A 25,804-nucleotide genomic window follows, 5' to 3' on the forward strand; every position below is an offset into this window, starting at 1 on the left:
CATTTCAAAATCCAGTTGCATAGGAATAAAGTTTATCCTACAAGCTGCTTCTTCCCTAAATGGCTTTTGCTTTTAGCTGCCATCAGCTTTACTTTTCCCACCTTTAGATTCTGGCCTTTAAACGAGATCATTGAGAGTTCACAAAGCTCAGGATAATGAGTTTTCCAGAAAGGGGATCCCAGTGTTCCAAGCAAGGGGGGGTGGGGGGACCAGACCATGAGAGCCACAGCTTGAAGAAGTAGATGATTCAAAAATATATCTGTAAACAAGCAGATTTTTTATTGCCTTCTCTACTTGCAGAGCACTAACTCAGACATATTGCTTTTCCTCAGCCTCTTATATCATCATTACAAATAAGAGTAAGTCCAATATGGCCAAGAAAAACAGCTTTATAAAAAAGACAGAAACAAGCCCAACTGAGATTCTAATGAGGGAAGATTTCCCCTCTCTTTGCTTCAACTCCATTCCCTCCTTTCACTCTCATAACACAGGTTTCCTTAGTCCCATTTTACAGAGGAGGAAACTGAGTCCCCAAGAGGTGAAATGACTTGCCCAAGGTCATATCCCTATTAATGGTAAGCCATGCCTGGCTTCAAAGCTCTTGCCACACTGCTCTAGGCAGAGCTTTAGGTCAAAGTTTCTCAAACTTTCACAAGTCCACAGGACTGCTGCAGAACTTTTTATAATGCAGACTGAGATTCCAGTGACCTGGGGGCTAAGCTGCTGCAGTTCTGGCTCTGGGAAGATTCCAATGATCTGCTGGGTTCCAGACCACAATTTAGATCAGTGTTTCTCAAGAGGGAATGATTTTGTCATCCAGGGAACATCTGGCAATAACTGGAGACATTTTTAATTGGCAAACTTGGGGCATGGAGTTAACAGTACTAGCATCTCTGGACAGAGGTCAAGGATTTTTTTTTTTTTTTTTTGCTAAACATCCTCTAATGCACAGAACAGCCCTCAACACCAATAAAGAACCATCAAGCCCAGAATGGCAACAGTGCTACAATTAAGAAATCCTGTTCTAGAGGATCCAAGTTCATTTAAACTTTTTCCAAAGCTGCTGAAGTTTTGTAAAACTGCACTGGGGTCAAAGGTAACTCCCATGTTCAAAAATTCTCCTTGAACTCTGATAGAAATGCTGATATCATGCAACCAATGGCTAGCCTATAATGAAGTTAATTTCCTCACAAATAGTCTCCCACTGTACTAAAGAAAATCAAATCAGCTGGTTACAAACTGGGGTTTCAGAAACTTCCCACAATTTCTGCAAGGTCTTTGTTTCTTAGCACTGGAGGTCACAATGAAAAGAAAAAAGATAAGATTATTTTTAGATACAAATTTTCTAATTTCCTGTTTAGACAGCTCAAACTCTACTGTGTTGACCAGGATCACATGAAACCATCTTTTATTATGCAGCTTTAGCTATTGCTACCCACCATCAATATCATGCTGGGATATTGCCATACTCTGCTCCCAGCATCCACTCAATCCCCAGACTCAATAAAGAAACCCGTCATTCATCTGGATCTTTACTATTCATAGAACCAAAACGTTAGTTCATGTTTAATATTTTTTATTAACCCCACATTTTATTGTGGGATTCACAGAATCTTTAAATGACATATTGTATGATAAAGTATATGCTTTAGGAAAACTATAAGTCTTAATATAATTTGAATAACTCAAGGTTTGATTAAAATCATATAGCTTCTTATTTGGGGAGGTCAAAGAATAGATATCACATCTGCTAGTGTATCAACCTTCCAGGCCATATACCCCTGATCCCATATTTCCTACTTATTTGTCAACAAACTTCCCAATTCTACAGACTCAGCCCAAAAATCCCACCTTAACACAATCCCCATAACAGGGTCTCCGTCATTTCATTGCCCCTCTGCAGACATAGTTTAGATTTAAAAGCTCTTCATAAAACAACTGAATAAATGAACGTGTCCTTGAAAACTCAGCTTTTGGGGTTCTCTTTTCTCTCTATAAAAGTTTCCTTCTTGGTTTTTCTCACTGTGTGCCTTCTTCCTTCTTTGTCCCAAGTACAACTTATCACAGACACTTCTGCTCCCTGCATTCTTTACATTCTTAGCTATGGTTCCTACTTCAAGGCATCCTCTTGAATTCCTTTTCCTGTCTGTACCCACTGTCATCACCTTAATTCAACCTCATGAACAGTCTCCTAGACTTTCAAAACTAACTCCTAATTGATAATTACAGAATTATAAAGACCAACATGGGGGCCAGTTATGGAGAGAATATGAGTTATAACTGTTCCCTGAGAAACTCTGGACTTGGAATGGTGTTATCAGCCCCACCCCCAGCTGTCCCTTCTTGGTGTGCACAAAGAAGGTAGTGTCACCTGATGGTTAGGAACACAGGCCTTTGACCACCTTGATTGTGACTCCCTTTGAGGTACTAGTCAGAGTAGTCCACTTCCCTCTCAGTTTCTTCATGTGTTACCAGGGAAGATTAATTGGTTCAACAGCTGCTGTGAGGATTAAATAAATGAGTTACCACATATCAAGAGTTTAAAACAGTGCCTGGCACACCATAAAAGATCAATAAGTTAGCCATGTTGACAACAATAACAACCCACTTAAGCCAATATCCCAAAGAATAATTCAAACTGGTATGATCACCAGTCATTAATGAAAAGATAAAATACCACCGTGAACTCCATGTATCAATGTTCTAAGAAGGACATGGCATTGTCTCTATCACATTCAGAAAAAGGCAGGACCTGAGTACCATTATGAGAAGATATCAGAAGGTCTAAAGTATGAGAAATCCAGCAAAATAATTCACTGATAATCTTCAAGGTACCAAGAATGATAAGAAATAACTAAGGAACCCATGGAGAAAATATGGAGACCATGGGGAAATGACAACCAAATGTAACACAGGATCCTAGAATGACAATCAAAGGACACTGATAGAAAAATCAGTAAAGTTTAAATGGGGCCCTTAATTTGGTTATGGTATTCTACCAGAGCAAGGAAAACTGGTATCTTCTTGGTTCTAATAATTATACTTAGGTCGTGCACAATATTAAGATGGAAACAACAGGAGAGAGACATATGGAAGCTCTGCATTATTTTTGCATATTTTCTATAAGTATAAAAATAGTTAAAAATAAAAAATTGATCCTTCACAAAAGGTAACCTGTCCCAGAGATTATCCCTCCCTAGAGGGAGTTGTAAAAGCTGTTAATTAATGCACCCAGGGCCCCCTTCCTGCCTGGATCACTCTACCTTGGCCCCTCCAGCCCATCTGCTTCTCCCCTTTTGGCCATCCACCAGAGTATCTCTTGGGCCTAGTCACTTACACAGGAATGAGAGAGATAAGGGTGAAGAGAGCAGGAGAACAAAGGCAGCTTAAGACATATAAAAAGGCAAAATGGGCTGGGGCTGGGGCTGGGGCTGGGGCTCAGCAGTAGCACACTTGCCTTGCATGTGTGAGGCACTGGGTTTGATTCTCAGCACCACATATAAGTAAATGAAATAAATGTCTATCAAGAACTGAAAAAAACAAATTTAAAAAAAAAGGCAAAACACCCTCACTCCTTGGGATACCAGCTATGGCCCCCTTCTTCCTCCCAAAAGAAGTCTATATTACCCCTTTTTAAATAAACCTTGCTTTCTATGCTTGCCTAGGTGCGCTTCTCCAATGTTATATTTCAACATGTGAGGCAGCAGGACTCACCAGTAACCAGCAGTATCCCTACTGAAGATATGACACTGAAGACTGAAAACAATCTCTGCTGTGGGCTGAGGTTGTAGCTCAGTGGTAGAGTATTTGTCTTGTACATGTGAGGCACTGGGTTCGATCCTCAGCACCACATAAAAATAAAATAAATAAAGGCATTGTGTCCATCTACAACTTAAAAAAAAAAAAATCTCTGCTCAAAAGCTATGCAGTCTAGGTAGGAGGCATATCAATAGTAATAAAAACAATGTGCAAGGTGCTGGCAATATTAAAGATGAGAAAGGTGTGATTTCTGCTCTCATAGAATATATAGTTTTGAAAGGATTATATATATAAATTGGAAGACTAAAACATTGAGCATTTACAACATGCCAGGCTCTATATGTATATAACACGCATTACACATAGGTTTAATTTTCAAGCCCTGTGAATCAGATATCTATCACACAATATAATCATAACATACTGAAGAAGGTTCACTTTTATGAAATGTAACTGGGATGGTAGAGAGGTCACCCTTGATTTCTCTCAGCTCAGAACAAACACTGCACCCCCAACAAGTGACCTATAAAATACCAACAGGCCAAGTTTGATCCTGAAGACAGAAATCTGTAGTTTGAAAAGGGACCGTAGACTTGCTTTATGAGATCAACTGACAGTGAAGCCAAATCTTGCTTATCCCCTCCTCATCTTTCTTCAAGGAAACATAAATGACATTTGTTGAGCCAAGCCCTGTGCAAAGTGCTTTACATAGGTCATCTCATTTGAGACCAAAGAGTAAACTTGCACAGGTGGATGCAAAGGTTGTTCTGGAGGCAAAGAAAACTGCTGATTGAAATTCTCCTAGGCCAGAAGTCTCCTGTAAATTTCCTTAGCATTCTTAGGTCTCTTGCAAAAGTACAGCACAGCTATTATGAATAAAACAAAGATAATTAACCCCATAAATCAATGCAGATTAAAAACACAAAGGAGGGGCTGTGGATCAGCAGTAGTGCACTTGCCTGGCATGTGTGAGGCACTAGGATCAGTTTTCAGCACTGCATATAAATAAATAAAAATAAATATCTATCAACAATTTTTTAAAAAATTTAAATTTAAAAGGATCTAGCATCTTGAGAGGCTGAGGCAGGAGGATCATGAGTTCAAAGCCAGCCTTAGCAAAAATGAGGCGTTAAGCAACTCAGTGAAACCCTGTCTCTAAATAAAATTCAAAATCGGGCTGGGGATGTGGCTCAGTGGTTGAGTTACCCTGAGTTCAATCCCTGGTACCACCACCCCCCAAAAAAAATGCACAAAGGAAAGAAAATAAATGAGGTTAAAATAAGGAGGAGAAATCAACATGTTAGGAGAAACAGTAAGATTTTAAATGAAGTCATAATAGGAACCAGATGAGAAACTTAAATTTTAAAAAAAATTTCAAAGAAAACAAACCAAAAAGAAGAGGAACCAGTAGGAAAAAAATGATTAGAATTATTTTATATTTCTATGGAATAATAAAGAGTATACTGGGCTAGGGTTGTGGCTCAGAGGTAGAGCGCTCGCCTAGCATGCGTGGGGCACTGGGTTCGATCCTCAGCATCACATAAAAATAAAGATACGGTGTCCACCTATAACTAAAAAATAAATATGTATATATATATTTAAAAAAGAGTATACTGGTTCTCACTTCGAAGTTAATTTCCCTGTGAGGTCTCAGGCAAGTTACTTCACTTCCCTGATTACGTAATACGACAATGTCAACACCAACACCTCAAAGAGCTGTTCTGAGTAACAAAGCCCAGCACTGAGCTCCACCCCAGGAAGCCTTCTATTTAATGATGGTGGTGATGATGATGATTTATGATGTTAACAGCATCCACCAGGACCTCCCAAGATGTGATTCCATGAAACTTCCTCCATCAGTATGATAAGCCCAGCAATTCTCAGACGCAGAGTGCCACACATATTCCCAGCGAGGCAGCTGTGGTTTCAGAAAATGCAGTTGTTTTGGCCATTCTCCTTCGATCTTCTACACAAGCATATTTGTGTCTAAAGGGCAGCAAAATAAAGAGCCAACAAACAAAGATAATCACAGCCAAGAAAAAAGGGGAAAGAGAGTGAGTTTTTCAAAAAATATTTCATGTCCTCTGGAGAGGCTGTGTCATTACATGCCCAACATCACCACGCTCAACACAAGCATCCTCAATTCTCCACTACCCTCCAATTATCCCTTTACTTCTAAGGGTTGTTTAGGAGGCGTCCAAATACTACACATTGAAAACTTAACAGGCACAAACCTCAATGTGTCTCAAGTTTCCAGTGTGCAATTGGCAAGGACTCGATCATTGTGTAGTATTCTGTCTTTTAAAGCAACCAAAACTTGAGTCCTTAAAAAAATCAACTAAACCTTGACAGGCATCAGAAAAGTATTGCAACAGACACCACCGGCAGTAAAACTGGAAGGGACCATGAAGGCAGAGTGGAATATCTACATTAAGAGTCATTTCTGCTGTCTAAGGCACACTCAGACCTTGCAATTTCCTTGCTGTGTTGATTCTACCAGAATGGCACAGGCCTATGCCACATTCTATAAGAACGTCACCTGGCAATGCATTCCTATTTGGATGTGAATGGGAAAAGCAACATTTTATGGAAGATCATTTGTCTAAACAAGGATTAATTTCTAGTATACTAGGTGATGAGGGTGTTCTTGACACCAGGAATTAAATTAAATCAAGGAATTAAATTAAATCGGGATGGGGAGGATTGCAACTTTTTAGAGAATTTTTTTTTCTTTTTAACCTGGGGTGCTTTAACCACTGAATCACATCCCCAATCCTCTTTAATTTTTTTTTTCCTGGAGACAGGGTCCCCTAAGTTGCCCAGGCTGGCCTCAAACTTGCGATCCTCTAGTCTAAGCCTCCACAGTCTTTGGGATTACAGGCATGTGCCACTGCATCTGGCTTACAATTGATTAATTTTTATTTTTATTTTTGTGGTAGTAGGTATTTAACCTAGGGCTTTGCACATGCTAGGCAAGTACTCTACCTCTGAGATACGCCCTAGCTCTGCAACCAATTTTTTTTTTTTTTGTCTTTGATACCAGGGATTGAACCCAGGGGTGCTTAACCACTGAGATACATCCCCAACACTTTTTACCTTTTATTTTGAGACAGGGCCTAGTGAGAGGTCTAAGTTGCTTAGGGCCTGGCTAAATTGCTGAGGCTTGCCTGGATTTTCTATCCTCATACCTCAATCTCCCAAGTAACTGGGATTACAGGTGTGCACCACCAGACCCAGCTTTTAGATATACTAAGGCTGAGGAGATATTAAAAACAAGAAAAGAAAAGCAATACTTAATAGACTTAAAAGAAGCTAATCTTAAGAGTGGCAGCTAATCTCCCTAAACAGACTTCTGAGAAGGAGATGTGTCAAGTGTTGATAAACTATTTCCTTGGTAAATGACCACTGGCCCTGGTGTGCAGCACTCAAAGAACAGAGAACCCCTGCCATGAATCTGAGATTCTCTGCAAGGAAAGAACTCTGCTCCATTAATAACTTTTAAAATCATGCACTAACTAATTCATGGTGGCAGTCCAAATCCTCCCATCAAACTTCATTATGCGATCAGGCAGAGTTCAAAGATATATGCAGAGGAAAGAGAAAAACTCAAGTCTACAGAAAATTGGTTGGGAGGGGTAGGGAACAAAATCCTGCAAGTTTTAAAGTGAGGACAGGAAGCTGAAACTAGAGGACATGGTCAAGTGGGTCAAAAAAAATAAAGATTTTGATTGCATAAAAAGCCACACATGAGTTCAGATTTTAATGTGATACACATTAATACTTGCTATTTTAATATTTGCCTTTACTTGAGATGTAGTAGGATTCTGCCTGAGGCAAGATTTTTTAATAGCAATATTAAAAATACTTAATGGTACTTAGAGCAAAGCACGTGTGGTCATGTTTTAAAGAAGGAAAGGAAAAGGTAATTCTGAACATCTGTACTACATTTCCACATGATAAAACCACTATACTCCAAAATTATCTTGAAGTTTGATGGTCTGGGGGGGAGGGTGGCAGTTCACATAGAGAAATGTTTATTCAAAAAACAAAGTGAGACTCAAAAGCCATTTTGAGGAGAACGGGGACAGCAACCTTTATTGTAAAATAAAATTGTCAATTAATAGCATGTCTGGTAGTCAGAAAGTAAGGTTTATGTATCTTCTCAGGTCCATAATTATTGCCTCCATAAATACTCCTGAGAATCAATATCTTTTATTTTCATAAAGTCCCAACCTTCCCACACAGTAGCTCAAATCAAAAATACTACCCTATCACCTCCCTTAGATTTCTTTTCCTGAATTTACCTACATTTTCTGAGAGGCTAGGAGTGAAGCAGGGGGCAGTTCCCGCCCCCTCTGTGTGTGTCTGTATAAGTCTCTGTGTACTCTTTGTGTGTGTTCGTGTCTCTGTGTGTATCTATGCCTCTCTCTGTGCCTGTGTGTGTCTGTCTCTCCATATTTCTATTTCTGTGTGTCTCTGTCTCTTCTATATGTGTCTCTGTGTGTGTCCCTTTCTCTCTCCTCTGTCTCCCCTCTCTCTCTCGCTCTCGCTCTCTCTCACACACACACACACACACACACTCACACACCATTTCTGGTTTTCAAGCCCAAACCTCCACCCCACCTCACCTCAGGACATCCGCTTCCTAAATTCAATCCCCTGCAATTAGTCTTTGGGTCAAGAAGTACAGCAATCTTCTTGACTTTCTTCAGTAAAACAGTTTCAAGCAGGTGTGGCTAGGAATTTCTGTACTTGCCCATGGCCATAGACCAGTCACCAAAGGATGTGTCACGCACTCTTCACCAGCAGTTCACAATTGATTTCACCCCCCCAGGAGATATCTTGCAATGGCTGAAGATATTTTTATTGTTGTTGAAACGGTTTAGGGAAGGGTGGGGTTGCTACCTGAATCTTATAGGTAGAAGCCCTAGATGCTTTTAAACAGGATACAAAGCAATAAAATAAGGGGGGGGGGGAGCCCTTACAACAATGAATTATCTTTTCCAAAATATCAATAGTACAGAGACTAAAAAATGCTAGGCTACATCAAGGAAGCAAAATTCAAAGCATTTAGGAACCCCTACAACCTCTGTGCCAAACTAGAAACAAAAAGTAATCCCCTTCACATTCAAGCCGGGGTGTTTAGGAAAGTAGATTTTGCTTTACCAAATTTCAGAAGAGTAATGAAATAGGTGCCTATTGGGAGTTATAAATACAATTTTAATGTCACACTACTGACATAGAAATCTGAAATATGTAATGAAAACTAGATAAAAAGTAAGGCTGGCTTGGGGAGGCAAAGCATTTCTTTCTGGAAGTGTGCTAATTATAAAGTAAAGAAAATTGAAAAGAAGACCAACTTTGAACAAATGAAGTGGGAAAGGTCTAACTCTATATGCCTCCCACTTTCTTGTCCTTATTCTCTGCTCACAAAAACTGGTCTATTCCCTAAGAATTCATGGAGGGCCAAGTATTTTCACTTTCCTAAGCCTACAATGGGCCCGGGAGACCTCACCCTGCTGCTGCCTTCTACACAGCACTGTTTAACCGTTCCATGGCTCGGTGACCTCACAGATTTACAGTCAAAATTCCCTGATAAGATGTGGCAAGAAAGAAAAAAAAAAAAAACCCTTTGCATTTTTCCTTGTTTGCATGTAAAAAGAAAATAACCCTGTGTGAGAAGTCAGAAGACCAAAATCCTAGTCTACTCTCTATCAGTCTGAATCCCTGACAGTCTCAAGGAGTGTTTAGCAGCAAGGAACCTAGCACCAACAGGCCCACATTTGAATCCCAGATCATTTACTACTTGCTCTGAGAACCTGGACCAAGCACATCACCCTCAGGACCTCAGCCTCCTCATCTGAGAAGCAGGAAAACCATCATCCATTTCAGCACATCATTAGGAACATAAAAAAGGCACTCCTTGGGAAGTGATTAGCACAGGCGGATCTCACAGCATTCTCAGTAAATGTTACATGTCATCAAAACTTCTCTGAGCCCCGGTGTCCTCCCAGGGTTGCTGGGAGCATCAGAAGAAATCATTATAATGGAGCATGTTCTATAAACTACTAAGCCTCCTCCACATGTAAGGCATTAATTAATGTTCCCACATAAGATAGGATGAGCCTAGATATAGCCAACCCTGTCTCAACTTCCCATTACCATGGCTTATGAAACACACTAACATAACCACAGTACAAGGGCTTGTAGTCCTTTCTCACTACTGAGGTTTTATTTGTGGTGTATTGTTTTACCAGACAATGATGACAACTTATGTCAACTAACAAAAAAATATTTTTCAGGGAGCCATCACTCCACTCTTAAGGCAAAAAGGACAGTAATCTGTCTCTCCCAGTATGACTTCCTGACATTCTCTGGATCCCCCTGGAGCCTTTATCCACCTCCCCAACCACTTCCTTTTCCCAGCAGGTTCTGAAATGCCTTGTGTCTAATGGCCCCCTGGGACTCCAACCATCTCTGTTACTGTAAAAAGCAGCCAATTACACTCATTAAAATCAATATGGGGTAAAACCTGAACCATTTCAAATTAGCATGTAGCATTCAAATTTTAAAGAATGCATTAGAATTAAAAGATAAAGCAAAATATGCTAAAAAGAAATGAATATATTTCCTGTCATCTAAAATGGAAGAGTAGAAGTTATGAAATTGTACTTTGAGATGCATTGTCAAATTAGGGAGCGGAAATAGCATTTTTCTACAAAGATGCTTTGTTGGCATCTATCCTGAATGAAGTGCTAGGAGAAAATGGAACTTATAGAAAACAAGGAGAATGAGAATTACATTGACATCAGTCAATGAAAATTCTATGTAATCTCATGAGAGAGAGAATTGATTCAGTTGGTCATTTTCTCTGGTCATGAGACTCATTTGAGAATGAATGCCTTTAAAGGCTCCAGGGAGTAAAAGCCAATCCTCTGCGCCTGATACTCAGAGCCCCCAGTGAAGTGATCCCCCACCATCTATTCAGCTTTATTTCCTCCCTCTCCTGAAAGGTGGAGTTTCATGAGTCCCAAATTTGATGCACTCCAAACCCACCACAGTTCCCACATCCATGGCTCCACTCAGCCATCCCTTCTTCAGTCAGACCTCTTCACAAGCCGAGTGTTGAAATTCTTCCTGCCTTTAAGGACCAGTTCTGCCATGGTTTAAGCTGGTCATCCATTTTCCTGCTTTTAGCTGTTCAGCATTTAGGTACCCTTTGAGATCCTCTTGGTGAAACCAATCCAAGGATTAATAGCAAGCAGTGGTGACAAGTACAAATTCTACAGCCAGAACGCCTGGGGTCCGATCTTGGCCCCAGCACTTGTGAATGAGGAAAATACCACTTTGTGCCTCAGTTTCCTTATCTGTGTAAAGATGGTGATGACAGCATTACTTAGTACAGCATCGGGCTATACCTGGAATAAGCATCATTGAGTACGAGTTGTTTTATTGCCCACCTGAATCTATAAACAAGATCACAAAACTGCCACCATGCTTCCACAGCATGCTACATATGGACATTCCAGATAGGCCCAACAACATCCAACACATTTTGCAAAAACTGAAAGGAGATTTCCAGGTACTCCAAAACTCCCGCTTCACTCCAAACATACAGCAATGATAAAGAAAACATAAAAGAACATGGAACTTATGAAGTCAGTATGCACCTTCCCAATACTCACAAACCACAGAACAATTCTCTAGTTATTTTTCAATCATTAAAATATATTATCGAACACAAGCAATATCTGAGGCCTGGGAATATTGATGGAATGAACTGATCAGGTTAAAACAAAAGCTTTCTATATTAAAATAGGAAATAATCATTCAGTTTTATAATATACATGTGAAATAGCATTTATAAAAGATCTTCTATATAAAATGGTATGTTTGTTTGGGAATATTTTCTATCATAAGCTTTGTTGGTAGAAATAGAATGTATTGAATCTATTAGATTTAGAAATGCCTGCATGAGCAAAATCATGGCTCAGCAGAACCACAGACAAATGTGTGTTAAAGAGAAAGAGATTATATGGTTTGGAGAAAGGGGCACCAAAGTGGCATCTATAAGTTTGGGACAGGGATTACACAGGGGAGGTTTGAGCCATCAATAAAAGACCTAAAAACTCAAGAACTTCTAGATCACAACCTTTTCCCTGGTGAATCTCCCACTGGCCTCAGAAATCAGACCAAGAATTCATGTTACCTGCTTCTCCTTTCTGCCCACCCACAGTGCAGAGGGAAGCTCAGGTCCCACCTCCTGCAGATTTTGCCTGTCTTGGATTATTAGCAAATGTGGCCCCCATGACTTGAGTCTTCATCTGCCCCTGCAACTAAAGAAAGGCAAACTGCCAGAAGGTATTAGAATAGGAGATCAATGGGCTTGGCAGTTAAAGAGTGAGACATGTCCCAAGTCCACTGACTTTCTTCTGAGGACCAGTCAAGAAAAATAGTATGCAGGGTAAGCATAAGAGGATCCTGATATAAAAACCATTTTTTTCTTTAATCAGATCAGCAATATTTAGGGTACTTTACAGGGAACAGTATGTTCTTTGCAGGAAAACCTAAAGAACAAGGTAAACCATTACCACATTAAACACTGTCTTATCAAATCAACCTGTATCAAAATGCATCACAATACACTAGTGAGTAATGCTGGGGCTCAGCCAAGCCTGGGGCTTACATCAGGCATAGTTCCTGGGCAATGATTTCCAACTTCCAAATAAGTTGAGATCACAACCTTTTCACCATTGTTTCCTACCAGACAAAGGAGTGGGTGTCACCCTCAGCCTTTTCCAGACCATTGAAAGACAACAAGATAGTAAAGCAACCCACCCACCCCATGTGCAATTCCTGCCAACTCCAAACATCCTGAAACAATAGGCTGAACAAGACCAGAAGACAGGGTTTATGTGAGGTCCAACACCCCTGCCTGAGAATGAATCATAAAACCACTAGCACTCCATTCCCCAGCATTACACCATCTAGCCTCAACCTGGTCCAACCATGCATAATGAAAAAGAAATCAGGAACATGCTGAACTTTTTTAAAATCTCAAGTACATTTTAAACCCCGTTTTAGATTCATTTAAATTAACCTAGGTCAGGCAACCTCTTTATTCAAGCCGAGTTATTCTTACTGGTTTAATAGCAAAAGTGGTCAGACACATTTTTCTATTAAAAATTTTTAAAATAACCTGATAGAAGTACATTGTAAAACTCAGTGGAGACTATGGAAACAGTTTACGATAAACTTGGCCTTACAAAATAACTAATAAAGGAAATTTCTCAGTTACTTGGCACAGGGAAACAACTATTTGTATATTATTAAGTATTTCGTTGGTCACAAACTAATAGCACAATTTTCAATTTCTAAAATAGCATTTTTCAAAAATGTCTTAAAAGGACACCAATGCAGCAAGAGAACAGTGAGCCAAATACTCTTGAGAAGCTCTGCCTTCCCCAGTCTGCTGCCTGGAAATGAGCCCTACACACTGGCATATTGGAGAATAGCAAGTTGTGGTAAACTCCGTGGAACCCAGCATGTCCCCAAGTTCACTTGGCCCTCAAGCCCCTTTTCTCTCATAACACATCAACTTACCACAAAATGGCTATTCTGCCCAGCACACTTTGGGCAAGATTCTTTGAGAAAAGGAATATAAATAAGTAGTTTAAGAGCTGAGACTCTAGAGTCAGCCTGATTCAAATAACAGCTATACATTTGTTAGCTGTGTGACACTGAGCAAACTTCTTGATGTCACTTGTCCCAGGTAAAATGGCCAAATAATGGCAGCTACCTCCTAGGACATGGGCCTTTTCTCCTGACTGGAACAGTCTTCTGAGATCCTCACATAGCTGACTCCTTTTTGTCATTAGGTCTTAGTTTATATTGTCACCCCCTCCAAGTCACTCCCAGCTCACTAGTGCTTTATCTTCTTCAGGACATTTTCCTAACTATAAAATTGTCATCTATTTCTTCCCAATAGAATGCAAGCACCCATGAAGCCAAATTATTGGTTTTCTTTGCTATATCCCCAAACAGATCTTCAATAAGAATTCACCCAATTAATGAATAAATGAATTAGTGAATAAACAAATGAGGTAGTTTTGTGAGTTCAGCATGAATCAGTGTAGAGCACTTCATAGTGCCTGACACACAAACAACTATACAGACCCTTTTGAAAACTTTTGATAAACTATGAATGGTTAATGCACTCATAATCTCAATTCTTCCAATTTCTAACTTTCAGATGATGCAGTGTGTCTTCTTAATACATTGAGGACATTTCATTTATTCAGAGGCATGCCAATAAATAAGCATTCAGGAATGAAATAGGGGTGAGCCATGAGAGTAGTATTTACCAATTTCCATGGTGATAATATTCCAACTAGGACCAATTTCAGGATATCGATGATTTAATGGACAACTCACACACAACTCCTGAAATTTTAATAAATGACTCTCAGAAGCTACTACAACCCTTCTCTTGGAAAGGATTCTTTCATGTCTCCAAGTCTTGTTCATTGAGTTCAAATTGAAAATGACTTTTATATAAAGACACATATTCCACATTCTTTCTTCTTGATGACCCAAGACATGGCCTATCCACGGACATTAGTTTGATGCTCAAGGAGATGAGTTGGATGTACTGGGCTTTATTTTCTGTACCACCCTTTGTATGCATTCAAACTGATGGTCAATGCTCTAAACATGATCTGTATCCACACTAGACCATTGTGAGAGGACCAACCAGTTTCAGAAACCACAAGTGGAATTGTTTTTAGCCACACAACAGGATGAATGCAGCATCTATTAAGTATTACCAAATAACAGAATCTAATAATAGAAGAAGAGTGAGTCCATCCTGACCACTAGGTGCCGTAGAGTAATGAATAATGCTGCAGATGAAGGTTTCTCTGGCATCATAACCTTGCTGTACATACAACATTGTCCCTTTGTACTCAAAATAAAAGCTGTTTGTTCAACTGTAGTGATTCTCTATCAACCATAACTTTGAGAAAACACAAGCAAAATTTTAAAATCCAAAGTCAATCTACATGCAAGTAATAAATACCAGTTATTATTTCTCTTCTGTAAACTACATGGGAAGTTTATGGAGTGAAACAGGGAAAGGACTAATATCTGATCTACTGTATTAGCTATCTATTACTATAACAAATCACTCCAAAATTCATCAGCATAAAACAACACACGTTTATTATCTCACAGATTCCATTAGTCAGTAATCCAGGCATAGCTTACCTGGTTTCTCTGCTTCATGTTCTCTCACAAGCTGTAAAGTGTCAGCCCAGAGGCTGTCAATCCATCTGAGGGCTTGACTGTGCAAGGTTCCACCTCTAAGCACACTAAGCGACTATAGGCAGTTTTCAGTGATTCAAAGCTGTCAGACTGAGTACCTCCATTCTCCACTGTATATTGGCTGGAGACTACCCTCACCTCTTACCACATGAGCCTTTCCATATAGCAGCTTGCTTCATCAAAGCATGAAACCGAAGGAGGCAACACAGTCTGCTAGCAAGATTGAAATAATAGTCCTAAGAAATCTAATCATGGATGTGACATTGACATCTCATTACCTTTGCCATATTCTATTGTTTATATGCAAGTCACACATTAGCCAACACTCAAGGAAGGAAAATTACAGAAGGATGTGAATCCAAGAGGCAGGGATCACTGGGGATCATCTTACAAGTCTTCCCACCATATTCATTCTCTTGGAATATGGATGGGAAGATTCTGCTTAACAAAACATCGCTTCAAGTATCTCAGTATGAAACAAAGCCATGTGGCTTCCCAAGCATGCGGCTAAGATCTCATGAAAAAATAAAATAAAAAAGAAAACCATAAGGGAGAATCAGAGTAGAGATCATTAGGGTTGAAGACAAAGTTTGTTCAAATGTTCTAACCAAATACAATCTCCATCAGAGAAAACTCCTGGAAGCATTTGCGTTTTAGCAAATCCCAACATGGAAGTCAGGTTTTCTGAACAAATGACTCACAAGAAGGAATGCCCATCGGAACAGGTAGTCAATGCCAAGAAATCTAGTCTGCTCTGGAATTATTTATTGCTGTAGAATATTTTGAAATATATTTAATGCCACTTTATTGCTTATGATTTGCTGTGTGATGCATGTCCCCTTCAGCATATTTGCCTACATGACACTTTCAAGGTCTGTATCCACCACAGTGGCAAGTAACTGCTGGAACAATTTCAAACCCTGGCTGTCACCCACATTTTTTTCTAACCTTTACCCAACTACATATTCTCAGATATCTGAGCATCACAACATTTCAATGGTGTTAGAAAACCAGACAGACTGTCTGTAAAGGACTTCAATGATTTAATCCACTAAGGGCAAAACACATACTCAGAAAACCCGAAACACTGTGTCCTAGACAAATGTAAATGCAGACAAAGATTATCTTAAATGTAAACGTTCAAAATTGGTCTGCACAGTTTACCATTCTTTCCAGAAACACCCATTTGTTTTACTTCCTGTACATTCTACCCTCAATTCAGTTATAAAAATATTTAAGTTCACTCTGTTGCTAATAACCTATTTGTTTTGTTCCTTTAAAGAGATGATGTTTGATAAACAACTAAGCTTATGTAGTGCTATACTTAAAAGACCCCAAAACTATTGCCACCTGTGGGAAACAACTGTAAACCACTTTAGGATTATCATGTGTTGCACATGCTTGGATCCCGAGTACCTGAATATGAATGGAATGCATGTGTGGTGAAAAGGGGAAGAAACTAAGGTAAAATTCCAGTTTAATGGTCATAAGCAGACAGAATGATTATAAAGCAGATGATGAAGGAAATTTTATTAAAGCTGAAGATATCTTCCCACCTATGAAAATAACTTGATAACAACTTAATTTATAAAATAAGAGAAAGTGAGTGAATGTCTTACCTCTCTCAGATGAATGTTTTCCTTCTCTTTCTGGTCTAAAATTACTTCCAAGTGGCTGACCTGAGATTCAGCCTCTGCCATCCGGCGCGTCCGCTCATTGTCATCCTCAAGGCTTTTGGATGGTAAACCTTTACTTTGCAACATCTCCAGGAGCTTTTTGATCGATTCATCTCGGGCATTGAGGGTCTGTTTCTGTGTCTCGATTCTTAGCTCCATTTCCTCCAGGGTCTTCCTCAACAGGAAGAGCTCCTTGGCCTGTCTGTCATGCTCAGCCTGGAGCCTCCTGAAGTTCTCCTCCGTCAGCTCAATGGTGAAGTGCTCCGCTCCACGGTTGCCACTCTCCTGCTGCAGGAGGTGGTTGAGGTCTCTCTGGGTTCGCAGCTCATCCTGAAGGGCCTGGATTGTCAACTGCAGGTGCTACGATGAGAAAGACAGAGCAGGATAGGAAAAGGAAAAAAGTTAATGAAAGTATCAGGCACTGTTTGCTGCTTCCACACCATGAAAATGGAATGTTAATCATGAGTTCCAGGGGGCCAGCCATGAAGTCCTCCATGGTGACTTCAGAAGCATGGGACAGCACATGGAAAGGGGATATTAATTCAGTGATGCTTTCTGAATGTCTTAGGAGAAAAGAAATGTACACATACACAGAAACAGTATATTAGTGTCAATCACAAGGGAAAGTATACATCTATAGAGCTTTAATTTAGGAAGTGAAAGGGTTAGAGGGAAACTTTCACAAACACATCCTATTTATGCCCACAACACTCCAGACTCAGTATTCCTTGTTTCCTAAGATGTTCTTTATTCTACTATCCATTATTTTTCCTGATAAATGTATGTCCGTTTAAAAATGAAAATAATAGCATCCACTACAAGTAGACACAAACAGGGACTTTTTTAAAATTTTATTTATTTATTTTACAAATAAAGCTGCGAACAGGTTTAGTAAACAGGATTACTGCCTCTGCAAGCAAAAGGGAACAAATGCAGACACAGACAAACACACCCAAACACACAAGGAAGTGAGGCTGTACAGAGCAAAACAAACAAGCTGCAAAGAGTGGACAAACCTTGGTTCTTCTGGCATCCAGTAACTGAACAGCATGAGAAATGGAAAAAAAAAATGAAGCAAAAAATCAACACAAAGAGAAGTCCAGAGCAAGCAAAGGATATTTAACAAAAAGCACTTAATCAACATAGAGTACCTTTACAGAAGGAAAAAAGAAAAAAAAAAATCTTATTAGAGCAAAGACCCATAACCTACACAGCATCTATAGCACTGAAGTTTGATACATGTTGGGGGGAAAAAAAAAGAAGTAAAAACGAAAAAGAAAAAAAAAATAATTGTGAGGTTTATTCCATCTTTCATTTTCCTAAATCTCACAAGACCCAAAGTCTTGGATGTCTTACCAGGGAGGAAATCACAACACTCCAAAAATACCCATATGTTGTTTCAGGTCGCCACTACAACCAAAATCAGAGTGGAAGCACCACAGAAACAAAATTGTTACCAGTTGTGAAAAAAGAAACCCTTGCATGAAGTCATTTGGTCAATTCAGCAACACCTTCCCCGTAGAGCCAATTGGAGGAGGCAGCCATAAGCCTGAAGGTATTTTTGTCCTAGGGACAAAACCAGGAGACTTCAAAAACAGCAATTACTCATTCATTCACAGACACATAATCCTATTTGTGGACAAAATACAATGCTAAACACAGGACTCAAGATGGACATAAAGCAAGACTCCTGCCCACAGGGCATTCACAATGTTATACATGATGGAAAACACTATGTCTACGTTATATAAACATTGGGATAGTCACCATTTTGAAATCCTATGGCTGATACTTAGAAATGTTGAGATCTTTCTGAGAGAAGCCTATTACCAGAAACTAACACTGTGTGATACACCATTGGATCATATGAGTATCTACTTCTCTTTACTATTTAGGAATGTCCACTGAGAACTTCTTAGATCATAGGAGACAAGTACCATTTTCATCCACATGCCACAGCACCTCTCAGAGTACTGCAGGGAGAGTAGCAACTGGTATGCATTAAACAATAGAGGTTATGAATTATTTTTGTAATAAAATGCACCTATGTAAAATGTAAAATTCAGTAGGTTGTAGAATATTCACAAAGTGCAATCATCAACACAACTTTTTTTTTTTCCTTTGGTGTTGCTGGGGATTGAATTTTGTGCCTGCAAGGCAAATACTCTACCAGCTGAGCTAGATCCACAGCCCAACACAACACATTTTTGAACATTTTTATCACCTCAGAAAGAAACGCTTTACAAGTTACTCCCCATCCCCTTCGCCCTTCCACAGCCCTGGTAACCACTAATTTACTTTTGGTCTCTATGGATTTGTCCATGTTAGACATTTCGTAACAACAGAATCATATAGTAAGTGGTTTCTTTCACTTAGCATGTTTTCAAGGTTTATCCATGATATACTAAAGTCTCAGTATTTCATTCCTTTCTATAAGGATTATTCCAAAATTGGGATAAACCACATTTATCTATTTTTCAATTGATTCATACATGGATATTCATAGCAACGTTATTCATATTAGACAGAAAGTGGAAATATTCCATGTCAACAACTGACAAATAGGTAAATAAAGTATGATATTTTCATTCAATGGGATATTATTCAGCCATAAAAAGTATTAAAGTAGGAGTATATACTACAAGGATAAATGTTGAAAACATTTTGTTTGTCATTGTGAAAGAATTTAATCACAAAAGATTACAAATTTTATGATTCCACTAATGAATGTCCAGAATAAGCAAATTTGTAGAAAATAAATTAATAATTGCCAGGAGGGTGAGAAAGAAGAAATGAATAGTAACTACTAAATAGTATGGGATTTCTTTGGGGGATGATAAAAATGTTCTAAGATGTTAGTTATACAGCTTTGTAAATATACTGAAACTGATGAATTTTATACTTTACATGGGATAAATATATATCTCAATAAAGATGTCATTAAAAAATGAGGTGGAAACAAATGCTAATACCATCTTTTTCCATATTGCACTAAACCAATCAAAACAAAGCCCACAAGAGAATATATAGCATTTAGTGGTGTAGCTGCTGCCAAGTCTCTTGGGAGCATGCTTTAACAACTGTCTTCTGATTAAATATTCATCCTTTCTTCCTTCCTTTGACTGGAGACTAAACCCAGGTGTACTCTACCACTGAGCTACATCCCTGGCCCCTTTTTATTTTTTATTTTGAGTTAGGAGCTAAGTTGTTCAGGTGGGCCTCAAATTGGTGATCCTCCTGCCTTAGCCTCCTAAGCCACTGGGATTATAGGTGTGTGTCACCACACCCAGCTCAATTAAATATTATTGATGGCAAATCTTCATCCTTTGAAGATGGCTTGGATTTCTGAGATGATCCAAATTTATTTGGAGACAAACATGATGAATCAGGATGATCAGAATAGAAAGTATCTTTTCTGAGAGTAACCAAAATAAGATTTATTTTCTCGTATGGTTTATAAACTGGTCAGAGGGAATTCCAAAGAAAAATTGCTGAAATGATTTGAGCAGAGACAGAAACACTGGAAGGACAATTTTGTAAAGGAAATGGCATTTTGGTTGAATGAGTTACCTATTGTTTCCACCTCTACAAAGTGGAAATCATTGTAATACCTACCTGCTCCTATGAGGAACAACTAAGAATATGCATTCAGTGCCAAGTCTGAGGGTAAAAGAAATGAGGTAATTAAGAAGTTAGGGAAGGGGGTAAGTAGGAAGGGAGGTAAATAGGAAGGTTGATAGGAAGAAAGATGGAAAGAAAATAGGAAAGAAGAAAGGGCAAGAGAGAATAGAAGAAATGGTCCATTTATCCATTCAATATACAATGTATGATTTGTTTATTTGTTATAGTGTAGGGGGAGGGACCAGTATCTCCTTCATGCTCCAAAAACATAAAAAAAATAAATAATCTACTCTCACACTTCCCATGGACAGGTAATTCAACAGAATCAATACTGTGTCATGAGGGTTATGTTGTCATAGCCAGGTAGCTGGAAATGTACAGAAGATGTAGCCCAGGCTAGGGCCACATAGATAAATATTCCCAAGCCAAGGGACCACCACTGGACTACATCTTGAGGAATAAATGAGAATCTGTCCCCTGAAAAAAGATGGAAAGAGAAGAGACCATGTAAAGGTCCAGAGGCAAAAAGAGACCACCTATTAAGGAAGAATAACAACAAAAATCTGTCTAGCATTTACCACTTGTCACACGTGGTCCTAAGTTCTTCTAACTCTCACAACTGCCCTAAGAGGCACCACTGTTATGATCTCCACTTAATGGATGAGAAAATGAGAGCACAAAGAAATTAATTAACTTGCTCCATGTCACCAGATAGGCAAGATAGGTAAGTTGTCTAGTCAGGTGCTCATCTAGGTAGTCTGACCCCAATGTCCCTGCTCAAACCACTCTGGCACCTGTCCTCGGAAGTGGCACAAATATTTCAGGATGGCTGCAAAAGAATGAGGGTCAGGTGTTAAAAGCAGATAGACAGGCATCTATAATAGTTATAGCAATTCTACAAGTTAAGAATTAGCCATCCTAACCAGGCTGTTTCTCATGAGAGGTGATTTTGATGGCTATTTCTAGGTCGTACATTTACTAAGGAATAACATTTATTTCCCAGATAGCCTACTTGATTAGTCACTAGATGACTTCAGCATGAGCAAATACAGCCTGATAATCACCCTAAAATTTAGTGTTCAAAAGCTTCTCAAATCTATGTTTACATTCATTTGTCATTCTCTTTTTAAAGATATTCATCGTTTCTCAACCTTCTGGCTAAGATCAAACATAATTTCAAAATATTCAAAATTAAACAGGTCTCTCCTATGTTCCTACAAAAAAAGATGCTTGTGCAAAATGTGAGTACCTTGTAGAGCTTTGATCTTCTTTCTGCTTAACTTCCCTGAGGATGGGGAAGGGATCTGAAGCAATCTCATTCTCATTTTCTCTCTCTCTCTCTCTCTCTCTCTCTCTCTCTCCCCCCCCCCACCACTATTCTACTCTTAAGAGATTCAACTCAAGTTTCAAGAATAACTCACTAGATTTTCCTTCTCTGGTTAAATATTTAACATAGATGATGTCAATTCCAAAATATAATAGCACCTTTGGTGATAAATAACCCAGGAAAATCATAGCCTTTCTGCCTCAGTTTCCATGTTTGTAAGACAGAGTAATAATTCCTACTACCTAGGAATTGCTAAACTTAATGAAGATAAATCATTTAATGAAGAATAAATGGGTACCAGGAACAGAGTAAACACCTACATCAGTCAAGATGGGCTGGGACTGCTGCCAGAGGACAACAACAATGACCCACATTCTGAAAGGCATAAGCCACCTGCAGACACAGAATCAGAACTTTAAGAGCTGGAAGAGAACTTAAAAAATAGCTTGCCGATCCTTTTTTTAAAAAAACAAATGAGAAAATGAGATTCACACAGGTTATATGAGAGATCTAAGAGCAAATGTACACACTCTCAAAACCAAAATGTTGGTTTCTGGAATCCTGGACTTCTCCTGGTGAAACTAAACCAAAATTGGACTCTTCACTTTGACAACCTAGCCATGGTGTCTCCTACAGGGGGGCTAAGAGATTCCCTAAATCATTGCACTTCTGCATCACGGGGTCCGTTCTGGTAATTAATGACATCGAACACCTCAAGAACAACTTAAGATTTCCTTTCTGAGTTCCTGGAATTGGACTGTATAACAGTAGAAGACTCAAGAAAAACTAGTTCTAAAAGACTAGTATACAATTCAAGTTAAATCTCTAGCAAAGCCACACTACCTTCCCCAACAGTCAAAATAAGAAAAACAATGCACAGTTTTCAATTCCCTGCTCCTGAGACTACTCAGTTCCTTCAGATCAAACCACCCACCCCTCTTCAACCAGGTAAACATACTTCAAGGTAGTCACTCAAGCCCCACTGATAAATAATTAATGAGCATTCATTTCCGTTTGACCTATCACATACCTTCAAATCTGCATTCTGCAAGGGCAGTAATCTACAGCCATCTCTGTGGAATCTCCAGGCACCACTGTGGTCTCACTTTCTCAAAACCGCAACCACTTTTGCTGAGGTGTCCATTGTACTGCACACCAGGAGAGAAAAGTCCTTCTAATGCCCACCTATATAAGGATATCACCAGGTAGTCCAGCCTCATCCCTGGGTCCCATTCAAACTTCTGTCATCTCCTCATTCATGGGACAGGTAATACAGATGATCCAACAACTAACAAATACAATAGTGAATATGTGGTTGAACAAAACTTTTTACTCCCCATCCAAATTCTGGGATCATTTCCTAGCTGACCATAATGAATCCAACTCATAATCAAACTCCCTTCTCCAAAACCCACCCCTCCACTGGAAAGACATCAGGGGGAGGAAACAAAGCAGCTGTGAAAATGGAAATCCAGGCTACGGTTTGCTCTCTGCAAGTCACTGCTAAGAACACAAACAGAATGCATCATATTGATCCTGATACTTATCCTTTAACTAGTCGTTTTTACACTTTCTCTCTACTTAGTTGTATAATTTAAACTCTGCCCTGCATAGTAAAGATTAGTCCCCTCTTCAGTCCACAAAAAGGAAACTGTTTTAAATAACTCATCTGTACATTAAACATGGATAAATGGAATGGGAGCTACATAGCTTGTGTCCAGTTTATTCCCAGTTTCAAATACAGTTCAGTGACACTAAGGAAGACATAATATAATGACTTCCATGTCTGACATTATGACAGACTACATCTTCTGATAGGCCCTTCTACCATGCTTCAGTAAATAAAAACAAATCTACTTTTCAAAGCATAACAACTGGGCTTTCAAGGAAGTAAGAGAAATCTCCAAGGAAAAGAAAGGTGGGAGTAGGATGGGAGGAATGAGAAAGAGATGCAGAAAAGAGCCCATTAGCAAGCTCACATGTACTATCTCTTCCTCTAATAAGTAGCAAAAGCCAGTATAAGTACTGAAACGGAGAGGGTGAACTGGGACTCTATGAAACAAAGCAAGCAGATTAGATTCTCCCATGGAACCCAGATTTGCAAAGGGAACTTATATAGATTAGTGTCCCTAGTTCCTCCCTTTGTGAGAGTGCAGGAAGGCAGAGGACATTATCATGGACACCAGGAAAGTTCCATGAAAGACACATACAAAAAATAAAATGTTTTTAAAATGTTTAAGGAAACAAATACTTAATGAGATATAAGATAGATATAAGATAGAGATATAAGTGATTCTCCAAAAGGAACAAGCGTATTTGAAAAAGGAAATCTACACTAATGAAAAATATATTGTTAGGGCCTGGGGTTGTGGCTCAGTGGTAGAGCACTTGCCTAGCATGCATGGAACACTGGGTTTGATTCCCAGCACCCATAAAAGACTAAATAAATAAAGGTAGAGTGTCCATCTACAACTAAAAATATTTAGAAAAAAAGAAAAATATACTATTAGAAATGAAAACCTATAGGGCTGGGGATGTGGCTCAAGTGGTAGCACGCTAGCCTGGCATGCGCGGGGCGCTGGGTTTGATCCTCAGCACCACATAAAAATAAAATAAAGATGTTGTGTCCACCGAAAACTAAAAAATAAATGTTAAAAAATTCTCTCTCTCTCTTTAAAAAAAAGAAAGAAATGAAAACCTATAGATGGGCTAAGAGAAAAGAAAGAAGTAATGAACAAAATACAATAAAGATGACCATAGAACAGAACTCTGGTTCATTGAAATGTCTAATAAGATAAACCTCTCAGAAATCACAATACACAGGAGATATTTAAAAGTGAAATGCAAATAATTTTAACTTTATGCAAATAAATTTGAAATTATCAATGAAATAGATGAACTACTAAAAAGGTATCATATACAAACTAACCGTAGAAAAAGAAAGAAGCCTGAAGTGTTCTGAGTCAGCAGTTTAAAATTCTTCCCACAAAGAAAACCAAGGTGATTCCAATTTGTATAAACTCCTTAGGAAAAAGAAGAAACTCTCCCACAATTTATCTGTTGAGACTTGACAATTTGACACAATACCTAGACATGAACTACATAAGAAAGGTAGTGCAGAGGCCAAACTTCACACCTAGACAATGAGTATTATTAGCAAAAGGCCTTCAAAGTATATAAGAAAGACAATACATCATGGCCAAGTTGGGTTTCTTCTAGGATTTACAGGGTTGTTCAACAAACTCTTCATGTAAATTGCCACATTAATAAAAAGGGAAAATTAGGGGCTGGAGTTGTAGCTCAGCAGTACAGTGCTTGCCTCTTACGTGTGAGGCACTGCATTTGATTCCCAGCACCACATATAAATAAGCAAATAAAAATAAAAGGTCCATTAACAACTAAAAAAGTATTTTTTTAAAAAAAGGAAAATTATATGAATTAATAGTTCAAGATATGAAGTCATGCATATTTTTTTAAAAAAAATCTTTGCAAACTAGAAATAAAGAGGAAGTTCTTTAACTTACAGAGTATATCTATAGCAGAGTTGATATATATCTGTCTCAATGGTAAATGTTAAAAAAAATTCCTTCTAAAATGAGGCATAAAAGCATACACACTATCACCATCACTGCTAATCAATATTTTCCTGGAGGCCTGAGTTTAGAATACCAAGACCAGAAAATAAGTAGAAAAGAAGTGTAATATTATTGATTATATTATGTGGTATTCTACTTAGAATTTATAAATTATTAAAAATAAGAAAGCTTTTCTTATTAATAGGGCAAAATAAAATGGAGCCATAAAAAAAGATAGATAAATCTGACTATGTTAATATTAGGAATTTCTATTCAACAAAAGACACCATGGAATGAAAAAATTAGCCATAAATGAAAGGTAATATTTGCAATACATTAAAATAACAAGAAACTTTTATCCAGAATATACACAGAATCCCCCCAAAAATAAGAAGAAATCAACAATAGAAAAATGCACCAAAAAAATGGACATTTCATAGAAGATGAATATGAACAGCCAGTAATCATATGGAAAGAAGTTTAACCTTGTTAGTAATCAGAAAAATGCACATGAAAACCATAAT

At 38.6% G+C, this 25,804-nt stretch overlaps 1 protein-coding gene across 1 annotated transcript in view; it reads right to left on the reverse strand.

The window, feature by feature from the left end:
- Positions 1 to 25,804, reverse strand: part of Erc2 (ELKS/RAB6-interacting/CAST family member 2) — a 678,261-nt gene that overhangs the window by 530,548 nt on the left and 121,909 nt on the right. Inside the window, exons 2-3 of the mRNA XM_071614554.1 lie at positions 17,774 to 17,797; positions 16,701 to 17,117 (exon numbers count right to left, since the gene is read on the reverse strand). Coding sequence (XP_071470655.1) covers positions 16,701 to 17,117; positions 17,774 to 17,797 — 441 coding nt within the window. The remainder of the gene's footprint in view (positions 1 to 16,700; positions 17,118 to 17,773; positions 17,798 to 25,804) is intronic.

Source organism: Marmota flaviventris, chromosome 1 (genome assembly GCF_047511675.1).
Source record: "Marmota flaviventris isolate mMarFla1 chromosome 1, mMarFla1.hap1, whole genome shotgun sequence".
NCBI classification, from domain to species: Eukaryota; Metazoa; Chordata; class Mammalia; order Rodentia; family Sciuridae; genus Marmota; species Marmota flaviventris.